The following is a 25,155-nucleotide window of genomic DNA, read 5'->3' on the forward strand; positions in this document are numbered from 1 at the left end:
TATAGAGTCGTTATTCATTTGTTTTAAAGCTCAATAAATAACGAAGAAGACCTTTGACCGGCACTTTTCTAATTTTGTCCGGAAGATTTACGGACATCTTGACCGGCAAAAGAAACTGAAACTCTGCCGCACGGTCCCCTCGTTCCTTGGAAGAGGCGGAGAGGTGGGTGTTTGTCATCTGCTGGTGGACTAACCGGAGAGAATTACAGTGCTTGCCTCGACGGGGAGGGATTGCATTGAATTAAAGCAGCGGGAGCAAACGCTTGCCTCGGGAGGGAGAAAAAAGCCACAGCGGAGAATAAACAGAAGGGTAACCATGGTAACTATGGGCGGGAAGTCTTCTTCGCTGCCTTTTGTGGCAGACTACACGCGCCACTACAGGCCTGCATATGTACTACAGCGTCTCCAGCGCTTTCGAGCGGCAATGGCCGGCCGTGGCCCAACCCCACATTCCCCTGATAGGTGGAAAGTTGGCCCAATAGCCGTAGCGCCCACTTCTGTTGACGACATAGAAGTGTTCAAATCTGGATCAGTCTGTATCAGATCCGTTGCAGCCCCTTTTTTAGAGATTTGGGTATGGAGGAAAATAGAGAGGGTTGTGTTTTCTGACACTTGGTGAGTTCCCTGGAACACCGGGGTACCACATATTTCATGTATATTCTAAAAGACGTACAAAAGTGGATTTGCATCGATAGGGTCCCCTTTAAGTGAGCAAGGAATAGTATATGAATAGAAATACAATTACATTATATGGTAGAAAAGGGAGAACTTTACTTTTTTTATTATTTATTGGGAAAGAAACAGTCAAAGATATAAACATTTTGCATACTAAAAAAAACTAAATTCAATTGTTTTAAAATAGAAATAAATCTATCAAATTAAAATGTAGACTGCTACGTCTAATTTGAGTTGTTATACATCTAATTTGTTTTCTTATTTTACCACTTGATTTGTCTTACTGTGTTTACGTATGCACCAATATAAACCAAAGCAGGGACAGGGAAATATTATCCCACATTTAAGTTATTTTATTTACCTAACAATACGATAAGACAATAAAAGAGTAAAAACTCAAAAAATCAGGTTTCCCTTAACTTTCTCCTTAAGAGCCGAATCAGAAGCTTACTTCTGGTTTCTCTTCTTCTTCTGTTGGTTTTGTGGCAGGAAGCAGCTGTTTCTCTCAGTATAGAGGCCACAGCGCCACCTACAGTACCGGAGTGCGCAGTATGAGATATTGCTCATTGTTAAAGAAAATAAAGTAATAATTAACTCATAGCAAAAGATAATTTAAAAAAACACAAGAATCAACTCTCCATATATTTTATGATATATTCATACACACACACACACACACACACACACACACACAAACAGTGACCACTTGTTCCAAATCATTTGGAAACTTATTTACTCATCTAAAAAATGTGAGGGACTCATGAGACTTTGAAGATCTTTTATTTTGAAACTCTACATCAGAATGACCTGATATTCTCTGATCAGGTCAGGGAAGTCAGACTCAATTTCATCGCGGAGGAAAAGAGAGAGGGTTTTATTTTCTGACGCTGCGTGAGTTCCCCGACACACCGGGGACACATTTATGTATAAAAGACATCAAAAAGTGCATTTTGCATGATAGGTCCCCTTTAATTCGGGGACAATAGAGTTAAATAGCTAAAAACTTCCATTGTTTGTCCCTGTAACTTGTAATGGATGAAGGAATCCTGACTGACAGTAGACCTGAGGGCAAAAACTGTCAGTCTTCTACAAACTTTACGTGAACTTGTGAGAAGCACAGATTACAGCGTAAACAGGAATGTTCACATTTAAGTTTCTGTGACAGAAAGACAGGTGTTCTCCTTAAAGATGATTAATCACTGAACTTTGGGATGCTTCGAATATTTAGAATACAGTCTGCACAGCAAACCCTAGGAGGGGTTCAAGTGACAGAACAAACTGTAGTTTAATTAAGACTGTAGGTTATTAATGAGAACGTTTTGATTTATTTTGACGGGTAGAAACATTTTGATTTGAGAAACTCGGGCAGAAAAAAAGCCACAGGTAAAACAGGTTTAATGTAAGTGATGCAGAATATAGTGTGCATCAATGCATCTAACCAGAATGATCACCAAGAGGCAAAAACATACTCAAAGAGACACAAAATGACCAAAAATAACTTAATGTGACAAAAAATGATTGATTGAACTCCAGCAGTATACTACTACTACTACAATAACAAAGTGTGCAACCCGAAGGACCTCCAAGAGACATAAAAATACTAAAAGAGAAACAGAAAGACGAGTCACTCAAAATACTATATAATGACACATCGTATAAAAAAAGAGACAAGAAGGACTAAAAGAGACACAAAATGCATACAAAGCATGGGCGTCACTTTGTTAGAAAAAGTAGTGGGGACAATCTTTCAAGATTTAACATCTAATAATAAATTATATTTATATAGCGCTTTTCTCAAACTCAAAAACGCTTTACAGTCGGGGGGAGGGTAGACAAACAAGGACAGGCAAAAACAAACAAAACTAAAACAAATAATAATAAATTAATAAAATAAAACAAATAAAATAATGAGATGGTTGAGGGCTTTGTAAGTGAGGACCAGGAGTTTGTAGTGGTGGATGCGGTGAGAAACGGGAAGCCAGTAGAGTTCTTTGAGGACCGGGGTGTAACATCTGTATATAACATCTGTATAGCAGAAGACAAAAGCTCTCCTTCTCCTGGCGGTTGAACCTTGAGCACCTGCATGAACAAAGGATGGATAAACCTATGGACCACCAATGTGTTTTTAAACAATGAACGCCCAGCTGTAGGTCTTGTTGGAATTTGGATTGAATTTGTACCTTTATGTGTCAGTGTGAAGCTCATCATTGAGCGGCCCGACCAAGCAAGGAGGCAGAGGCAGAACGTCCAAATACAACCCGGTGTGGGCATTTATTCATCATTGACCCATGACTCACAGCCTCAGTTGCTGTCCACCTGAACACAGTCAGCAGCCACAAGGATCTCACCACACACTACCTGTCCACTGACAGGGAGAACAGAGCCTAAATACACACACACACACTAATCAATCAACAAGACGCAGGTGAGGGGGGAGGAGACAACACAGGCACCAGGTGAACACAATCAACAACAATGAAGCTACACAACCCGTAACGGAGGCCGAGATCTATGGGCCCAGAGATCACCTCCGTGACAGTCAGGTTGGGGAAAATAGGACCCAAGTGCAGTTAAAAAATACAAAAAGGTTTGTTAACAAAAAGCGAGCTTTATTTTAAAAAAAGTCGAAGACATGAAAAACAAGAAACTAATTAACAAAAACAAAACCGGGGAGCACGACAGACAGGCACAAACTTACAGACGGGAACAGGCAGGAGACATGGACGAGTATAGACGAGCATAGGCGAGGCAGGGAACATGGACACGAAGAGACATCAGGTAGCATGGACATGAAACGACGACGAACAGACATGGAGCACAGGGGAAGACAAGACTAAATACACAGAAGGGTAATCACAGGACAAGACACAGCTGGGCAGGGGAGGCAGAAACACAAGGGCAACAGGTGAACACAATCAGACAATCAGGGTGTTTCTCAATCGCGAGTACGCTTGCTTGGTAGCACATGTCTGCCGAGCATCTTGCTTCAGAAGCGAGGCAAGAATACTTCCTGCCATTCGGAAAACACAGGGTGTTTCTCAATCGCGAGTAAAGCTGCTTCAGAGCCACTATTTCAAGCATACTACGTCATCGAGTGCCGCCGAAGTACTGTTCCAATCTCCAGCATACTTGGAAATCTACCGAGCCCGGCGTACTCCGTTTGGAGAAATATCGAGGCTGCACATGAGTAGACTCCGCGGTCTTAAAATCCCCACAATGCTTTGCGCACGGACCAATTTCCCCAAATCGGTGGCGGAAAATGTAAGGCGGGGCCTCTCATATGACGCACACTTGCTAGCGTGTTCCACTCTTCGTTTTCCGAATGCCAGGAAGTATTCTTGACTCGCTTCTGAAGCAAGATGCTCGGCAGACATGTGCTACCAAGCAAGCGTACTCGCGATTGAGAAACACCCACAGCATGGGCAGGGGAGGCAGAAACACAACAGGTGAACACAATAAGACAATCAGACACACCGGGGAAGCTAACGACAGGGAGGCAAACACAGGAAGTAGCACCAGACAAGACACAAGGAGGAAAACATTTCAAAATAAAAAGGTGGAAAAATAAAACATCATAAATCCAAAACCATGACATTATGCACCCAACGAGCACACAGGTATGGAGGACAGAACATGACATACAGTAAGTACAAAATAAATATACGCATAAATGCAGGGGGAAACATTTACAAGAATAAATCAATTAGAAGAAAAAAACACATAAATAAATAAATGTGGAAATACAGTAAATACATGTATAAATAAAAAAATAAAGTTGAGAATAAAACAGAACACACATTATTATATATATTTAATGTATTTCTACTATACCTAAAACTCAGTAACAGGAGTGTAAGGGATGGCTTATGGTAAATCAGTATTGAGTGCAAAACAGCATCTGCCCTCTGAGTGTCACTTAACTGTAACATACTAAATTGTTGTGCTGAGTGCAGTGTATTACACTTCCTGCAGAGGGCAGACAAAACCATAACATGCATCACAGAGATGACTGTTCTTAAAGGTTTCATTTAGAGTAAGAACAAAAAAGATAAATTGTGCATTTAATTTTCAGAAAATAAAATTCACAGGAAAATCTGGAAGCAGTGAAAGAGTTAAATAAAGATTCACAGATTCAAAGGCTTTATTGTTATATATCTACCTGTCTGTCTGTCTGTCTGCCTGTCTGTCTGTCTACCTGTCTGTCTGTCTGCCTGTCTGTCTGTCTGTCTGTCTGTCAGTCTGTCTGTCTGTCTGTCTGTCTGTCTACCTGTCTGTCTGTCTGTCTGTCTGTCTGTCTGTCTGTCTCTCTGTCTGTCTGTCTGTCTGTCTGTCTCTGTCTGTCTGTCTACCTGTCTGTCTGTCTCTCTGTCTGTCTGTCTATCTACCTGTCTGTCTGTCGGTCTGTCTGTCTGTCTGTCTGTCTGTCTGTCTGCCTGTCTGCCTGTCTGCCTGTCTGTCTGTCTACCTGTCTGTCTGTCTGTCTGTCTGTCTGTCTGTCTGTCTGTCTGTCTGTCTGTCTGTTTGTCTGTCTGCCTGTCTGCCTGCCTGCCTGCCTGTCTGCCTGTCTGTCTGTCTGTCTGTCTGTCTCTGTCTGTCTGTCTGTCTGTCTGTCTGTCTGTCTGTCTGTCTGTCTGTCTGTCTGTCTGTCTGTCTCTGTCTGTCTGTCTGTCTGTCTGTCTGTCTGTCTGTCTCTGTCTGTCTGTCTGTCTGTCTGTCTGTCTGTCTGTCTGTCTGTCTGTCTGTCTGTCTGTCTGTCTGTCTGTCTGCCTGTCTGTCTGTCTGTCTGTCTGTCTGTCTGTCTGTCTGTCTGTCTGTCTGTCTGTCTGTCTATCTACCTGCCTGTCTCTCTGTCTGTCTGTCTCTCTGTCTGTCTGTCTGTCTGTCTGTCTGTCTGTCTGTCTGTCTGTCTATCTATCAACATACATACAACCAAAATACACCCGAAAGAGGATTATATATATTCTATCTATCTATCTGTCATATAGAGGTCCAATAAATAAAGAAAGTGTGTATGATAAGGTAAACAAACACACACACTGGACTGATTGATAAGAATGGGAAATGTACAAACAGCACGAGTGTTTCTGATTGCAGCACAATTACAAGATTACCAAACAAAAAAATCAGTGAAAGCCTCCGACATGCAGCGACTGCACTTTCATGTTTCCATGTTGTGTCCTTCAGGTTGTTATAGTAACACCGTGCAGGATAAATCTTCCTCTTCATCTGAAAAAAAAGCGAACAAGTGCTGTGCAGCATCTGATGAAGAGGAACGCTCATCAGCGATAAGAGGTCTTCATCGTCTGAGAGCCTCTTCATCATCATGACCTCTGATTCCACTTTACAGGCATGTGAGCCATGTTTCATATGCACATTGATTCCATAAAAGGTGTATTGTGACTATACCTATCAAACTATCCTCATGAATTGGAAATCACGACAAGAAAGCAATATCACAATCTATTTACATGCCCCCCCCCCCCCCCCCAGGATACATGACTATTATAGTGTTACTCATATCATTTTAATTATAAATTGGTCATTTATTACTGTCTTTTTGTCTCTCAAACGCACGCACGCACGCAGTTTTTCTTTTCTTTTCTTGTCTCCATGTATATTTTACACTTTACTTGTAAATTCACCTTACTGTCTTCTGTGTATCTGTGACACTGTACTTGTATGCACTTGTCTTGTAACTCCTATATCACTAAATAATAAGCGTATTGTGACATTTCCAACAATAACACCTCTAAAATAATATCAATGTTGTATATTTAGTTGAGTTGTGTGATTATATTATCCCAACGTGTTCAGAGTAATGTGTCATTTTAAGGTATCCTCTTGTAAGGCAACATCAGGTTTGACTTAAACGTGGTTCTCCTTACTCTGTGACGCAAAATGGAGCAAACAAACACAGAAAATGTAAAAACATAAATAGTGACAGTTTGAAAATCTTCTAAATTACCAGCCGTGACTATTTTAAATGCAGCAATAAAGACAACGTTTACATTTTTATGTAACTTTCACACTATCATTGTGCAATTTGTGCATCCAACAAAGCAATGCTTAATCTAAACATGTATACTTTCACCAAATCAATAAAGAATACACGATATGTTACGTATTGAGTAAACAGTCCATCTTGGCTTTGTTTTTTTGGGTCATCACTGTCTGCTAGAAGCTGTCATAAATTAACTTTTTATACATTTTCAAGCCACATTTATACCATACACTTTTTAGATCATAGTGTTTTGAACTAGATATCGTTACTGGATGAAGGCATTGAGTCATCATGGGACATCTAGATCTTAAGTTTTTAGAGAAACAAGCTAGCTGCCGAACAACATGCAGAGAGGATTCTTAGATTTTAGTACGTGAAAACAAACAGCTTTATCCAGGCCCAATCAGAGCCCAATCCCATTCATGCAATCAGCTTGTTTTCCCAATACATGAGGGTTGTAATTACAAAACAACTTGTTTACTTGGAGCATGTTGGAGAGAGTTGCTGCCCTGTGACACAGATGCATTCTGGGAGATCCATGCAGGGTTTAGGACGCAGTAATTACCTCAGGCCTTCTGGCAGAGTCTAAAGAGGCTTTCAATGGATCTCTATCCACCTGCAGAGTAAAGCTGATCAGGTTTGGAGAATGGGAGAGTGATTGGGCTTTTATTGTTCCCTAGCAACATCCAATAAAATAAGGCACTGTAAGAGAAACGAGTAAAAGTGATTATCGATTTGTATTGGCTCAATCTAAGCAATGATCCAATACAGAGAATTAAAGAAGTGTCATGGTACATTTTCATAGATCGATCAACCTATTTCTGCTTCCATAACAGGTCTTCTTTCTTTCTTCTTGGTGGAAAGAAAACAGCCAAAATCCAAAGATGTTTATTTAACTAACTATTTATGCCAGTAGATTTAATCTAACATCACCAAAAGTTAGCATTACATATGCCCTTTTGCAGATGAAAACATATCATTTGAGAAAAACTTGGTCTTGAAACCACAAGCTTGAAAATAATTAAGATAAATATTGTTGTTTTTGGTGTGTCTGAAGGTTGTTTTTGCAATGATCCAACATACATAATTCAAGGAGATATATTTTAGGCAAAGATATGTTTGTTTTTTCATGTTCATTTATGTGAGTTTGGGCTTTTTTGCTTCCATAACATGTCTTCTATCCAAGTATTGAAAAATAAACATCTTATATAACAAATTCAGGTTTTTATTTAGCGAGCTTTGACTAATTGTGTCTGTAGATGTCTCCTAAGTTAAGAGAATGGCTCATCACAAAACAGTTCAGAAACATTTGAAATACTAAAAAGAATTGTCTTAATGTAATTAGTCCACTGGGGAAGTTTCATGGTGGTATATTTTGTTACCTAATAGTGTCTCTACTTAGAATACATTAGAGCGTACAAAACCTTTGACTTGTTGACACATTTAGAAGCTTAATTAAAAGGTATTTCTGTCTGCTAGTGTCCGTAGTCTCTCTATTTATACACATCTTCTCTATTTATGGATGGCCTTAAACCCACGGTCGCCCAAGTCCAATACCAAGCTAATTCCCGTTGTTTTGAGATGTCCAAAAACGCACAAAATCAGTAAATATCTGAATTAACGGGATGATTTATTACGTGTATCAGCATATGTACGAGTTAATATTAGAGATTGTATCCAATTAAAAGGAATCACTGATCATTAAGAGCAGCTGGAGTTTGACTTTAATGCAATATTGACACAAAAAAGGGAAAATGTTGACCAAAAGTGACAGATCTTTAAGAACATATCCATGAGGGGGCATTAGGCGGCTGAAATAGGTACTCAAGTCTAAGCTGGGATTAGCGGTGTAGCTGCCTATTGCCAAAGGATTTCTCTTTTCACCTTATGCCTGAGTCTGATGGGGGGGGGGGGGGGGGGGGGGGGAGACGGGGGGGCTGGGAGTAGATTTTAAGGGATATGCAGGGTACACATCCCCTGTAGTATTTAGAAAAAGTGTACTTGTCTGTTGTCTCTCTTACCCCCCAAAGAACACGACTTTGATTTTGAAAACCTGCTTAAAGGTGACTTCTAGACACAACAATAAAGAGTGAATCATAGATGTGTGCTGACTCAGCAGGGATAGCAATAAAGGAGAAAAGTGTATCCATTTTGAAAGCATTACAGAACAAAGACATACCGTATGATGATATTTTTTTGTTATCACCTGGCTCTGGAGAGTCGTGTTTTCAAAAGGAAATTGTGAAAAACATTTCGAACTTAAAAAGTTGCAGAAAAATTCCTCAAATTAGGTGATTGATGCTCTAATTCAGGGGGGTCAAACTCAAATAAACAGTGGGCCAAAATTATAAAAATGGGTACTAGTCGAGGGCCGGACTGGTTCAATGTTTATTGCAAGACTTATTGAAATTAACTTATTGCACATATTAAACCTGGAACTAACACAGCTTAAATGATTGCCTATAAAAACAACATTAAACATTAAATAATCAGTTGCATTCATTTCTTATGGCTCTATGTGCAGATTTTCCCGAGTCATTTCTTATGATTACATTTTTCCACAGGCCAACAACAGCTTCAAAAAAACTATTTCCCTCAAAGAAAAAACCAAACATGCCCTGTTGTCTCAAGAAAAAAAGTGCAGAAGGAAACATCCATGTAAACTCAGTGTGCTGCTCTGTGATGCTAGTTCAAGCCAGATACTTGGCATCTCATCTTGGGTGCAAGTTCATCAATGTTTGGGCTCAGGCTCTGAGCTGAGGAGACCCTCAGGATTGAGTGAAGGTGTGCGTGCAATATACCGGCGGGCCAGATCTAATAGTCATTTTAAATGATCCTGTAGGCCGAAATTAAATCCACTAAGGGCCTGATTTGGCCCCCGGGCCTTGAGTTTGACACATGTGCTCTAATTGGTTGGTGACTACGGTTATAAAACCTTACATTTTGCATTATAGTCGCGCCATCTTGCCATCACCAATTTGTCTTTTTGGCACCTCACTTTCTTGGTTTTGGTCACTAGAGGGTCGAGCACAGTATAGCAACATGTACTGAGTTGCACTTTTTAATAGACTTCTATACAATCTGCCTTTTTTTGCAAACTGTGGATCTGCTGTATATTACAAAGAATTAGACTGAGACCATAAACTCATATGTATAACATTACCTGGAATTATAAACCAGGTGAGAAGCATAAACATTCCCATTGACTTCTATAAAATATATAACATATATAGCATTTTTACAATATTTACTTTGCTTATTTTTTCCCCAACTTGTATACCATCAGATTATTTTCTTGCAGGAGTCCCCCCGGTTATCTAGGTGAATTGAAACTTGCTATTGAGTTCCTAAACTGATGTTTACAGTAGCTACCGAAGTATTAAATCAAGTGAGAAGTATAGGGTAATTTTCTCATAGACTTCTACACAATCTAACCTCTTTCTTGAACCAGAAGTCTTGCTGGATAGTAAACCAAACATTTACTAACACTTAGGGCTATAAGCACGTCGTGAAAATGATAGCTTTGGTTATAAATAAAGAAAGTAAGATCATTTTCTTATTACATTACATTTGACTTGTTAGACGCTTTTATCCAAAGCGACTTACATACTCAATACTGTGGACAATCCCCACAGGAGCCATTTGGGGGGGAAGTGTCTCAGGGACACAACGACATGCTGACTGCAGTGGGGTTTGAACCTGTGCTCCCATGATCCGAACACCAACGCACAATCCACTGCGCCACACGCCTCCTTCTCATGGACTTTGATACAATTGGAACGCTTTTTAAACCAAAGAAGTCGCCCCATACTTCTTCCACCACTGTCTGAACTTGTATTATCTTATTTTGTTTCTTTAAAATGACAAGATACTCATGTTTACAATACATACTGATGTAGTAAATCAAGTGAGAAGTAGGTTCATTTTTTCATAGACTTCTATACCATTGGACTTGGAAGGGTCGCCCCCTGCTGGATATTAAAACGAACAATTACTAGAAACTAAGGTTGTAAGGACGTCGTGAAAAATATATAATTTAGGTTTCAAATTAAGAACATAGTAAAATAATTTTCTCATAGACTTTTATACAATTGGACCTATTTTTTGACCAAAGAAGTCGCCCCCTGCTGGTCATTAGAGGGAATTCAGATGAAAGCCAACCACAGTCCCACCTACGTCTAACACCACTGTGGTAATCTGTATTATCTTAATTTGTTTAATTGAAAAGACAACAAAAAACATGTTTAAATGCATTTCCTTGCTCTCTGCAGTGTGTCAGAGTCCTGCTGTGGGTTAAGGACAGTGATCAGGTCTCCTCCCCTCCTCTGATCTGGGACCTGTGATTTTAGCACTGTCTTCATCCTGCAGATCCGCCCTGCTGCTGCCGGTGATGGACAGGGATTTCTGGTGACGCTGCAAAGGGATCGTAAAAATCGCAGGAGAACTATTTTACATTCGCGTTTTTATGAAGATTTGAAGATGGGATTACCCAGAAGCGATCACAGGGGAATTACTTGTTTTTTCGGAATACAAAACTCAGTGTGAAAAGGCTTCTAAAGGGTGAGTTAAATCTGCCTAATGCTTTTTATTCCTCCAGCAGAGACTTAGCACAAGTCTCAGCTCTCAAATAATGTTATTTTATAAAATAAGCTTCGGTTCCTGTCTTTTCTTTTCGCAGTTTTCAGTAACAGGTTGTCGAAGATGTTGAAATAAATTCGCCATAAAGCTGTCGAGGCTTTTTCTTTTTGCACTCGGCACTCTAAGCAACTTGCAAAAAAATAAAATAAAACATGTGGATTTACTGAAAACACTTTTTTAGAGAAAGTATTGAGACCTGGGTCACTTTTTATAATAAAGCAAGCATTTAAATATGGATGAAAATATAATATATATCATTATCTTATTATTATTATATTCATATTATTATTTGTCTTTTGGCGAGTCATCATATATTATTACATTAAGAGTGTATAAGTAAAACAGTGCAGGCCTGAAAGTATTTTTCTTTTTACATTTGCATATCTGTGGAAGATTTTGAATACATTACCAGTGTGTTTTTATAAAGAGAATCTAGTTAATTGACTTTATAAATGGATTTAATGTAGATAATGAGTTATTGGTGGGTAAAAAGAGTATATAATCTCGGTGAATACACAACCTCACCAGAAGCCTCTTAGTGAGTCTTGACCCCAGCAGGGCAACTAATCTCCAGGACCAAAAACATGGAGCATTAAACCCTGAATAAACCTTTATTGTACAAATACAGATAATATAATATAATCAATAAGAAGGTATTTTGATTATCCTCTGGCTGAAATTCAGTCCAGTCCAAGTTCTGGTTAAATCTGCCATTATAATACAAATAATATTACAAATAAATAAGAATACAGTTGATATAACAGCTCCAATTATGTGACAAATGTACAGGTTATCATATTTCTTATTTTTTAATTATCTGGATTTTATGCAAGTGTTTATGTGAACAAAAAGAATACATATTTTGTATTTTAAAATAAAAAATATATGCATTGAAACCAAAAAACATTAAAATCTAGGTAAAGGTTATTTTTGGGCATTTTACTTATTTCTGGGTTAATTTATTTTGACATTTACCTGCACATTTAAAGGTCACCTATCATGCTATTTTTAGGCAATAGCATAGGTCTCAGATATATACAAATATATAAAAAACATGTCTATGAAGTGTTTTGCTCAAAATACCAAACAGATCACCCATTCTAGCCATGCCTCATATCCCTCTATTTCACTTCCTGTTTCAAAAGTGCTGATTTGGGGTATAAAGCTTTTATTTTCTGACGCTGCGTGAGTTCCCTGACACACCGGGGACACATAGTGATGTATAAAAGACATCAGAAAGTGCATTTTGCATGATAGGTCCCCTTTAAAGATTCACTTTTAATTTTTTAATGTATTTATTAGTTTATGTTTTGGATATTATTTATCCATAAATGTATTTGTTGTAACAAAGTAGTTAGTTTAATTACATATTTAGCTCTGCAGGTGCACTAGATCCACACATCTGTTTCTGTATAAGCAAACAAATAAATATACATTCGAGACAAAATAAAAAGGTGATAATAATGAAGCATTCAGAGGGTTAAAAACACAAAGAAATTACCTAAAACATATATATAAATATATAAAAATAGACAAGAGGTACCAGAACAAAAATAAATACATAAAGAAATATTTGGGAAATATACAAAAATGTTTCTACTACAATAGGCAATCACCAATGTCCAACTTTTTGTTCAGGCTTTTTGAATACGTTTGAGTTGTTGTTGCACATGTTCTCCACAACACAAGAAGGGCAGTGCATTATTAACAAACAAAAAATAATAGCCAATATAATAATTGCACCATCACCCTTTATTATAACTGGCATCATGTCTTAATCAAGTGAGGGTTTTCATATTAAAAAGGAAGAAAATAATTAGCAAATTAGGTTAAAGAAGAGTCAGAAATCACCAGCACACTTCATTACATCAACTATCATTATATAAATGCATTGTCAGGTTCAACATGCAGAAATGCTGTGTGTCTGGAGACGATTATGCAACTCACATGTGGAGAGACAATACTGTGCAGACGCTGGATTTACCTTTCCTCACACTCCACTGCACGCGGCCTCATGGTGGTTATGCTCCTGTGATTTAATTTAGTGGGGGGTTGGTTAACTCCCTGGTATTAGCAGTAATCTGCATGTGTGCACGTGTAGTGTTACAACCACCGGTGTTCCCCAGAGATCAGTGAGTCAGTATTTACCAAAAAATATCCATTAGTGGAAGCAATAAGCACATTGTTTTAATTGGCTCGAAAGCATCAAATCCAACGTGAAAACATAACAATAAGGATGTTTGTGGTGCTTTTTGAATACTCATCTGGCAAACAGCTCATTGCAAAGCTGGAATAAAGTCCTAAAAACATGTAAATATTCCACAATAATTCAATGCACACTATAGGGTTTGTGCAAAGTTAAAACTCCTTTATTTTACATTATGCAATATATATTTAAATGACCAACATAGAGGCAGTTACTTAATGAAGACCAATGTCAGCCATCTTGGTTGTGTTACATACACAGGGTGTTTCTCAATGTCGAGGAAGGCTACTCCAGAGCCACTATTTCAAGCATACTACATCATCGAGTCCCGCCGAAGGACTGTTCCAATGTCCAGCATACTTGGAATTCTACCGAGCCCGGCGTACTTCGTAGCGAGAAATTTCGAGGCTGCACATGTGTAGACTCCGCGGTCTTAAAATCCCCACAATGCTTTGCGCACGGACCAATTTCCCCAAATCTTTGGCGGGAAATGTAAGGTGGTGCCTCACACACATGCTCTCCAGTACAGGTTAGCTCTGAGTGTTAGCGATGCTAATGTAAACACCGACCATATTACGTCCAAAACAGTCGGGCATTGTTTCTGATAGCAACGTTTCTGATAGGGCCGTGGGTCCACATTTCCGATATTACGTCATATCGGACGTACCCCCGTTTTTAGAGATTTGGGTACGGAGGAAAAGAGAGAGGGTTTTATTTTCTGACGTTGCGTGAGTTCCCTGACACACCGGGGACACATCTTTATGTATAAAAGACATCACAAAGTGCATTTTGCATGATAGGTCCCCTTTAATGCACATGTATACTTCTACTCCACTACATCTCTGAGGGACATATTGTACTTTTTACTGAACCATGTTAATCTGAGAATAGTAGTTGTATGAGCGTAAGTATTTAAAGTAGATCAAATTAGCTCCGCCTTTACCATCTACAACATTAAAATGATGAACACACGTTTAATTTTCATCCAATTATTCATATATATTATCCTGACAGGCCATTCTGCATCATGAGTTGTTCTTTTTGTTACTTTTGGTACTTTAAGTATAATTTGAAGCTAATACTTTGGTCATTTTACTTAAGTTACATTATCAATTTCAGGACTTTTACACCGTAGTATTAATACTTTTACTTGAGTAGAAGATCTGAGTGCTGCATCTACCTCAGTCAACTGTACCATGATTAAATAAAGTAATAAATACAGTCAAATATCTATATAAAAGTTTCTGGAACTTCAGGAACTAAGTCTACTCTTGAAGTTAAAGTTATCACAATACTTTGAACCAAATATCATGCGAAGTTGTATATATTTTTGAAGCTAATAGTAAAAGCAATCTGTTCTTCATTTTTTCACAAACCCTACAGTGCTTCTTGGATAATTATTTTAGGAGATTTTTTATGTTTTTAAGACCATTATTTTACCCATGACCCCTTGCATAAGGCCATGTGTGCACTGTGAGAAATTACCCAAGTTAGCATGACATTTAAACTGATTTCTTTCGTAATTATTGCCATTGTAAAACTGATCCTTAAAGGGAATCTATTCTGCATTTTAGCACAACCTTAGGCAATCCGAACCGTTCATTTTAAGCAAATTATTCAATTTTATTACCATTTTCCACCAATGCAATAACCCAATTTAAGTCTCTATGAAAGCATTTCCTGGGCACCTGGCTGTTTTCTCCAGACTGTACTGAGAAGTGAGTCCCTGCCCTGGGTGAAAAAATACCCTGGGCCGGAAATACCCCTAGTGGAAAAGCAAAAAAAAGCGGGCTGGGCCAAACCAAACCAAACTAAACCATGCTACGTGCTGCAGTGGAAAAGCGCCATAAGTGGAGCCCTAATGGACTTAACTGAAACTGAAGATAGAAACTACAGTCTGCCTGTAAGCCATAGCTGTAGTTCTCGTACATAGCTGTCGATCTCGTGAATTTTTACCAGTCGGAAACTAATTCAAAATTGCATGAATTCAAAACAAACAAAAAAGCCTTTCTCTCTATGTAAATCTCAGTGAAAAGCAGTCAGTGTAGCTACTCTGTGATTCAGATCAGCTCTAAAATGTTATGGTTTATTCCTCAGCCTGTTACACACCCTTCCATCACATTTCCTACAAATCAGGCCAGTAGTTTTTTTCCTTAATCCTGCTGACAGACAAAGAAAGAAAGAAAGATACAGAGAAGGAAATAAACCCTCCTTGGCGGTGGTAGGAATAGATAAAGCAGGTAAAACCATGAAACCTTGATATTTTCTGAGACTGTTCATACCGGGAAAATCTTATACCGCTGCAACCCTAGATTCAGAAGTAATGTTCAAGAACTCACTGTGTGTTACTTATACATGTATTACTATTCTACCACATGAGCACCTTTTGCATAGTTTATTTTCTGATAAAACATTTGTTGTATCTTTGACAGAATGAAATGATGTAATTATAATAACTACTTTCCCACATGTGATGCTGGTTGCGTTTTTTTGCCAATTCTTGCACAAACACAACTGTGTGCCTTTGATTTTTTTTATGGAGACACACTTTACATGCAGTTTAGACAATACTTTCACCCTTGCAATTAAACCTTTCGCAATAATACTTGTGTACCGTTAACCAGAGATGGAGTACTCGAGTGCCGATTTTCGGGACTCGTGACTCGACTCGGACTCGCGCACTGATTGACGCGACTCGGACTCGTGAATTCTCGCGCACGATGACTTGGACTCGAACTCGTGAATTCTCGCGGACGATGACTTGGACTCGTGAATTTTTCCCCCCACGATGACTCGGACTCGACTTGTACATTGACGCTCCGACTCGGACTCGGACACTCCTTGGATGACTCGGACTTGGACTCAGACTCGAACACAGGTAATGATGACTCGGACTCGACTCGGACACTGCTTGGGTGACTCGGACTTGGACTCGGACTCGACTACGACTCTCCCTAGGTGACTCAGACTTGGACTCGAAGAGTGGTGACTCGAGAGTGACTTGGACTCGTGAATTGGTGACTTGACTACAACACTGCCGTTAACATTACCTACATAAGCATCACGTATAAACTGATTTCTTTTTTATTTACTGAGTTTTATTATACAGATTCTACTTGTAATCTGTTCTATAACTTTGCACTACTTTTATTTATGAGACTTTTATGTTTATTAGACCATATTTCACATATGCAATGACACCATTACAAGATAGTATAATAAAAACAAGTATTTTCTTAAAACATTTCCTGGAGACAAGGCTGTTTTCTCCAGACTGTACTGAGAAGCGAGTCCCTGGCCTGGCTGTTCTCTAAGTGAAGCCCTAATGGACTTAACCTGCTGCACACAGGACTGAAGATAGAACCACAGTCTGCCTGTAAGCCATAGCTTTAGTTATTTTAAAAACCAGCTGATCGTTTACAGAGAGAGGACTCTGATCCTGTTTAGTGTTAAGGACATAATGAGCATGTATTTTTAGGTGCTACTCTCAGACAAACTGTGAAAAGTGGCGTTCAGTAAACAACAGCTCTCTCTCATGAGGGAGGGAAATTAATGCATTTAGCTTTTTGATGTTTAGTGTTTAGGGGCTTCAAAAGCTAATTAACACCATAATCTATAAGTGGATATAATCACTGTGACGTAACCAGAGCTGTAAGAAGTACTTAGATCCTTTACTTGAGGAGGCTGTGGCTCAGTGGAGAGTGTGATGGACTTCGAATCAGGGGATAGCAAGTTCGAGTCCCACTGCAGTCAGCATGTCGTTGTGTCCCTGGGCAAGACACTTCACCCCAAATTCCTCCTGTGGAGATTGTCCACAGTACTGAATGTATGTAAGTTGCTTTGGATAAAAGCGTCTAACAAATGACATGTAATGTAATGTAAAAGTAGGAATACTATGTACTTAAAATACTCCACTAAAAGTCCCAAATATGATCAGCTACATTTACCAAAAGTACAAGTACTTACAGTAGTTTGCAGAATGGGTCTTTTCACAGTATTATGGTATTATACAATTTGTTTATACAAATGTAATTTTTTTGTACCTATACCTATGCAAATAACTGAAATAACTTTGACTCTGTACAACGTAGCATTAAATGGAAATAACCAAATATAGTCGTGACACAAGAAGGTGGTGCACAGTTGGCCAACCACAACCAAAATGTTACAGTTAAGTTTCATGAAGCGAAAAAACTAACTGTGAAAGGTTAGCAGGTTAGTTAGCAGTTAACATGTCAGTTTGAAAGTAGTAGGTTGATAAGCAATTAGCATCTAAGTTAGCATGTTGTTTGTTAGGTTAGTCAGCTGGTCATAAACTAGGCAGTTAGCAGGTTGATAAGTGATTAGCATGCTATTTAGCTGGACAATTAGCATCTCAGTTAGCATGTCGTTTGTTAGGTTGGTCAGCTGGTCATAAACTAGGCAGTTAGCAGGATAGTTAGCAGGCCGATTAGCATCTCAGTTAGCAGGTTGATAAGCAGTTATCCGGCTAGTTAGCTGGACAATTAGCATCTCAGTTAGCATGTTGTTTGTTAGGTTGGTCAGCTGGTCATAAACTAGGCAGTTAGCAGGCTAGTTAGCAGGCCGATTAGCATCTCAGTTAGCAGGTTGATAAGCAGTTATCCGGCTAGTTAGCTGGACAATTAGCATGTTGTTTGTTAGGTTACTCAGCAGTTCCTTAGGCATCATAACTGGAGTTCTACTTCCTGTCTTTTCTGTGGATCTGAGGGGAGGCTGTGGCTCAGTGGGATTGTGCGCTGAATTTAGTGCGCTGAACTTTGAATCACGGGGTAGCAAGTTCGAGTCCCACTGCAGTCAGCATGTCGTTGTGTCCCTGGGCAAGACACTTCACCCCAAATTGCTCCTGTGGGGATTGTCCACAGTAGGCCTACTGAATGTATGTAAGTCGCTTTGGATAAAAGCAACAAGTGACATGTAATGTAATACTGAATCTACTGCATTTTGTCCACTGGTTGAAAAGTTATTGTGGTTATTGTATACTGTAGCGGTACAAAAACACAGACAACACCATGGTAAAGCCACCTGTCAATCACAAGTTAGCTTTACACTCATACATACACTGCTTTATTGTCTTTTTTATTTAAAATTAGACCACAATTGACTACATTTACACCATGCTGTATTGAAGAAGACTTAAAGCTAACGATTGAGCAAACACAAGTGTGAAGTTGAAGAGTAGGAGACATGTATTTTGTTTAAGAAATGTAATCCGGTTAACTAAAGTCAAAATAGGCCACTCAATCGAGCGTATTTAACAAAAAGAGCAAATTTGCATGTAATACAAGAACCACAAATATTAAATTCCTTACTAAAAATATATGTAAAATGTGATGTGTAAAGTTGCCTTTTCTCTGTGTTGTGTGCTGCAGGGCCATCAGAGCCAGACACGGCGACATGGCAAAAACCGGCAGTGAGAGAAAGCTTTTCTCCTCCAGACAGCGGCTGTCCAACCCTGATGACGAGCTCGCTGTCATCGAAAATGGAGAAAGCAGGTCTGATATCACCCTGAAACTCTTACGATTATAACAGGGCCGCAGCAGCAAAAGCCGTATTGGGGATAGAGCAGGGATGCAAAAAGGAAGAAGTGTTATATTGCATTACTCCGAGTATATAAACAACACATTGATTTCTGTTTTAGAGTTGATTTTGATTCATGGAAATCAGGGGCAGTAGTTTTTCTGTAATCCTGTTAATATTGCAAAACCGTGATATTTCTGAGATGGTTTTTGTATCTGATGCAAATTCAAGTAATGCTCTTAAAAACTGCTATTTAAAACTATTATCCTACCTTTTGCATTGATTTCTAAGAGTGATATCTGTTTTGATAACACATTTTGTATCTTTCAGAGCCTCATCAAATCATAATAACATAATAATATATATTTTTGGCATCTCACAGGGCTTCTCTGTGTGAAGATATCTCTGAGAGAGCGCTGTCTTCAGATTCTCACAGAAACTCCTTCACAGGATCCGGGGCGATAGCCAGGTAAACTTCATTAAAAATGTGCCTGTAGTTATAAGTCAGTATTTACCAGAGGTGGAAAGTCACTGAAAGTTCATTTAAGCACAATTTTGAGGTGCTTCACCTGAGTATCTTTATTCTATTCTACATTACACATCCTCCACCTCTGGTATATACACATCCTGTTCAAGTAGAGTACTGTAGATTGCTCCATTTAAATAAATAGAAAAAAAACAACTGCCAAAAACCCTAAAATTTAATATTTTCAATGTTCAACAATAAAAGCAAAGCAACGATAAAAATAACAAAATGTTAAAAAAAGTATATAAAATATAAAATAAACAATATGTGCTGCAATTATGTTATTATTGATTTCTCCTCTGCGAGAAAATATAATATGTTAATAATCATTTTGTTTGATAGAATGTCAAAAAATAACGAAAAATTAAAGAAAGTACTTTATATTAATCCTTTTGTCTGTTCAAAACCCGAAGATGTTTACTTTAAATTAATAGAAAGCAGTACATTTTCATATTTTATGCTGAAGACAGCTTTTTCTTTTGACATCTTTGCATGAAATATTACATGATTAATCAAATATCAAAATAAATGGGAATTATTTTACCTGTCGATGGACTGTAAACTTAGGATTGAAAGACTTTACGTTGCAAGTGTTTTGGCATTGTTGTAGTATTTTGACTAGTAGAGACGTAGTATTGGTATATAAGTATAAGATGTGATTACCTCCTCCACCTCTAGTATGTACACTTCCTGTCCCAATAGACTAGACGGCTGTCACTTTGCTCCTCTCTCCCCCTACTAACCTCCCAGGCTCTCTTACTTCTTCTTCATGCTGTGGAACTGGGCGTCTCACAGAGTTCACCCCGAGGTGGAGCGACGCGACTCATTCCTCGACCGCTTCAGGGGCCCCGAGCTCAAAGAGACGTCGAGAGAAAGCAACGCTCAGTCTTTGGGGTCCTGTGACGTCGCCCGCAAGAGGAAGTGAGTACGGGAATGTGTGCAGCACTGATACCTTAACATTTAAAGGGTATTTCACCAACAAAATAAACAACAAATCTCAGGAAAGCATAACATAAAACCTGGGAATGAGTCCTAAAACCTGGGAATGAGTCCTAAAACCTGGGAATGACTCTTACAACCTGGGATTGAGTCATAAAACCTGGGAATGAGTCATAAAACCTGGGAATGAGTCCTAAAACCTGGGAATGACTCTTACAACCTGGGATTGAGTCATAAAACCTGGGAATGAGTCATAAAACCTGGGAATGAGTCCTAAAACCTGGGAATGACTCTTACAACCTGGGAATGACTCATACAACCTGGGATTGAGTCATAAAACCTGGGAATGAGTCCTACAACCTGGGAATGTGTGCAGCGCTGATACCTTAAGATTTAAAGGGTACTTCACCAACAAAATAAACAAAACATGTCAGGAAAGCATATCAGAGGTCGTCCACCAATCGGAGGGTTGGTGGTTCTATCCCTGGCCTCTGCAGACAACATAGTGAAAGGTCATGAGTCCTGAAACCTGGGAATGAGTCCTAAAACCTGGGAATGAATCATAAAACCTGGGAATGAGTCCTAAAACCTGGGAATTAATCATAAAACCTGGGAATGAATCATAAAACCTGGGAATGAGTCATACAACCTGGGAATGAGTCCTAAAACCTGGGAATGACTCATAAAACCTGGTAATGAGTTCTAAAACCTGGGAATGACTCATAAAACCTGGGAATGACTCATAAAACTTTGGAATGAGTTAACATCTCAGCACTTCTTGTTTTCTCTCCTCGAAGTCAATGTTTTTTTCAATTGGTTTTTGGTTGAAGGCCTGTAATACGGTTAACACAAGCTGAAGAGATTTACATGTTTGGTCTACGACATTAAAGTGTATGAGTTAATTCCCCACTGATGAATGTCCGAAGCTTCTATGTGAAAAAGCTTTTTCCACATGCAAACTGCACACTGACGGATTAAAAAAAGACTCAATATTTTTTACCATTCAACAAGAGATGAATTCATAATCATCCGTAGGATTAGCATTTAGAAAACGTAATTTGAATGAACTGGAACTGTTAGCAAAGACAATACGTTTTAATGTCTGACGTTGTGAGGGCTTCCTGTGTAAACATCTTTTCCTTAATTTCTTTCCAAAGTCTTGCCATTAAGTGGCCGCTAGCTACTTACAACATGAATAACTGCAACAACACAGACAAGTAAGTGTGTCAGAAAATAGAATAGAATAATAGAAAAAGTAGAATTTGTATAGGAAACATAGTCATAGATCCCGCCTGACATTAGTAGCTTAGTTTGTATCACGCTATTATGGTACATCCTGCAGTAGCTAGCACATAAGTCCTTAGAAACAACAATCCCTCTTCCCTTTTTGGTGTTTCCTCCTTCAACAGACGGTTAAATCTTCTAACTGTTGCCTGTGTGTTGTTGTAAATCATGATGTGGGTTGTACACGTTTTGTATATTAGGCATGATATGAAATAGTTTTGAAGTGGTAAAGGAAAAAGAAGCAGAAACGTAATGGGTTTACGCTGCCATCTTCTGGACAAAAGTACAACCTGCACCAGATCTTCCAACAACGTCCTGAATCCCAAGATTGAATCCAGTAGAAACCCCTTCCTCTAGTCCAATAGACCACCTCTGTCTTTACCACCATATACAAACAACAACATCTGACCCCTAGCAAAAAAGAGGAAAAAAAGGAGGAGATTAAAAAGGACGACGAGAAGAAAGACGGAGACAAGAAGGACGACGAGAAGAAAGACGGAGACAAGAAGGACGACGAGAAGAAAGACGAGAAGAAAGACGAGAAGAAAGACGAGAAGAAAGACGAGAAGAAGGATGATAAGAAGGATGATAAGAAGGATGAGAAGAAGAAAGAAGAGCCACCGTAAGTATGACAGCTAGATAGAGTATTGAGACTGGGAAATCTAATATGAGAAAACACATCGTCTTGCAGGTAAAATCCACCAAAACGTCCAAAAACAAATTCATTTTTTGTGTTTTTTTCAGGAAAGATACCTGGATGATGGATCCAGCCTCAGACTTGTACTACAGGTGGCTCACAGTCATCGCATGCCCAGTATTTTACAACCTGATGATGATTGTAACAAGGTAACTTCCATTAAAACATGCTTCAGATATTCCGTCTTCACTCCCACTTACAACATTTTAAAATGTATTGTTGTCGTTTAGATCCTGCTTTAATGAGCTCCAGGACACGTACACAAACCTCTGGATCTTCTTGGACTACGGCGCTGATATCATCTACTTTGGGGATACGTTTGTCAGATCGAGAACAGGTCGGGAGCTTTGAGCAAACAGATTTTTAAAATAATTATTTTTTACAGTATTTCATGTGTGCATAGCTACAGTGTAGTTATGACAATGACAATCTTAGATCACAGGCTCCTCCAACACAATACAACAGATAAAATAGTGCAAGTAAATAAAATAAAATGGAATATAATAGAAACAGAATATGACGGGGGCGTGTGGTGCAGTGGGTTGTGTGTTTGTGTTCGGATCAGGGGGTCACAGGTTCAAACCCCACTGCAGTCAGCATGTCGTCCCTGAGACACTTCACCCCAAATTGCTCCTGTGGGGATTGCCCACAGTATTGAGTATGTAAGTCGCTTTGGATAAAAGCGTCTAACAAGTGACATGTGATGTAATGATAGAAACTGTGCAGAATAGTCTATATACAGTAATTGGAATATTGATGCGATATATGTGAGTTGCAAACAGATGAATGTTATGTATGTTCTTTCTAATATGATAGTGCTGTGATAAAAATATGTTTAAGGCTCCTGATTTTGTGTTTCCCCCTCAGGTTACCTGGAGCAAGGCCTGCTGGTGAAAGACTCGAAGAAACTGCGAGACAAATACAAAACGACGCCTCAGTTCAAATACGACATGATTACCATGATACCCACTGATCTGCTGTTTCTCAAATTCGGATACAACAACCCGGAGTTCAGATTCAACCGCCTCTGCAAAATGACGAGGCTTTTTGAGTTCTTCGAGAGGACTGAAACAAGAACCAGCTTCCCGAACATGTTCCGTATCAGCAACCTCGTACTTTACATCCTGACCATCATCCACTGGAACGCTTGCATGTTCTTCGCCATCTCGAAAACTATTGGGTTTGGAACCGACACGTGGGTTTATCCCAATATCAGCCACCCGGAGTACGGACGCTTGGCCAGGAAGTACATCTACTCGCTGTACTGGTCCACGCTGACACTCACAACCATCGGAGAGACCCCAGCGCCCGTGAGGGACGTCGAATTCCTCTTCGTCATCTCAGACTTCCTCACCGGTGTGCTGATCTTCGCTAGTATCGTCGGTAACGTCGGTGCCATGATCTCCAACATGAACGCGTCTCGCGCCGAATTCCAGGCGAAGATCGACTCCATTAAGCAGTACATGCAGTTTCGAAAGGTCAGCAAAGACCTCGAGGGAAGAGTCATCAAGTGGTTCGACTACCTGTGGACGGAGAAGAAGACCTGCGACGAGAAGGAAGTCTTGAAGAACCTGCCGGACAAACTGAAGGCCGAGATCGCCATCAACGTGCATTTGGACACGCTGAAGAAAGTGCGAATTTTCCAGGGTTGCGAAGCTGGCTTGCTGATTGAGTTGGTGCTCAAGCTGCAGCCACAAGTGTTCAGCCCTGGAGATTACATCTGCAAGAAGGGCGATATCGGCAGGGAGATGTACATCATTAAGGAGGGGAAGCTGGCTGTGGTGGCGGACGACGGCGTCACGCAGTTCGTTGTGCTCAGCGATGGTGCCTACTTCGGAGAAATCAGTATCTTAGGGATCAAGGGAAGTAAAGCCGGGAACAGGAGAACGGCTAACATCCGAAGCGTTGGCTACTCGGATCTCTTCGCGCTGTCCAAAGACGACTTAGTGGAGTCTCTCACTGAGTACCCCGAAGCCAAAAAGGCTCTGGAGGAAAAAGGTAAAGCCATCCTGATGAAAGACAACCTGATCGACGAGGCCATCGCCAACGCCGGCGCCGATCCCAAAGACCTGGAGGAGAAGATCGAGAAACTGCAGACCAACTTGGATTCAATGCAGGGAAAGTTCGCCCAGTTGATGGCAGAGTTTACCTCCACTCAATCCAGGATGAAGCAGAGGGTCACCCAGATGGAGGCCAAGGTGAAATCCATACAACCCCAAGACCTGGCCGAGGTAGAGGCCGACAAGGACAAAAAGGTCCAGTAATGTGAGAGAAACCGGAGGACTTTACGGGAGATCAAGGGATTTTTCATGGAGGATAGTTAAGGAGGGACACTTTAAAAAAAAAAAAAAGGACCATGTTTATATCTATTTATACATCTGTCTGTTATCATCATAATGTGTCGAATTGTGTACAGTGTATGCAGCAGTGTTGAGGGAAACTGTGACGGGAATACTGATCGTCAACATTGTTTTTTTCCAAGACGGGATGGCACCGATATGAACATGCAATATCGGGGACTAAAATGTGGTTTAAAAAATGCTTGTCCCCTTCTCTTCTCCTCTCTCACAGAGCTGTCCTTGTCCAGAAAATCGAGCCACTATCATGCATAACCTTGCAAATGGTTTGGGTGGTGAATTCTGCGTATTTTT

The 25,155-nt window shown here is 39.6% G+C and overlaps 1 protein-coding gene across 1 annotated transcript; it reads left to right on the forward strand.

Annotated features, from left to right (window-relative positions):
- The first annotated feature begins 11,084 nt into the window (after positions 1-11,084).
- LOC117497732 (cyclic nucleotide-gated channel cone photoreceptor subunit alpha-like) lies at positions 11,085-25,155 on the forward strand. Its single transcript, XM_034149740.1, has 9 exons — positions 11,085-11,236; positions 18,911-19,033; positions 19,441-19,527; positions 20,335-20,505; positions 21,681-21,740; positions 22,223-22,429; positions 22,552-22,653; positions 22,735-22,841; positions 23,372-25,155. Exons 2-9 carry the CDS (start codon positions 18,936-18,938, stop codon positions 24,766-24,768), a joined length of 2,229 nt encoding a protein of 742 aa, XP_034005631.1. The 5' UTR covers positions 11,085-11,236; positions 18,911-18,935; the 3' UTR covers positions 24,769-25,155.

Source organism: Trematomus bernacchii, unplaced genomic scaffold (genome assembly GCF_902827165.1).
Source record: "Trematomus bernacchii unplaced genomic scaffold, fTreBer1.1, whole genome shotgun sequence".
Classification (NCBI taxonomy): domain Eukaryota; kingdom Metazoa; phylum Chordata; class Actinopteri; order Perciformes; family Nototheniidae; genus Trematomus; species Trematomus bernacchii.

What these genes read in the sequence shown, in the direction of transcription:
- LOC117497732 (XM_034149740.1), top strand. Translation starts at nt 18,936, where the DNA reads ATGGCAAAAACCGGCAGTGAGAGAAAGCTTTTCTCCTCCAGACAGCGG. An exon ending in AACTGCAACAACACAGACAA is followed by an intron (nt 21,741 to 22,222) that starts GTAAGTGTGTCA and finishes TCTGACCCCTAG; the next exon opens with CAAAAAAGAGGAAAAAAAGG. An exon ending in GTTTGTCAGATCGAGAACAG is followed by an intron (nt 22,842 to 23,371) that starts GTCGGGAGCTTT and finishes TTTCCCCCTCAG; the next exon opens with GTTACCTGGAGCAAGGCCTG.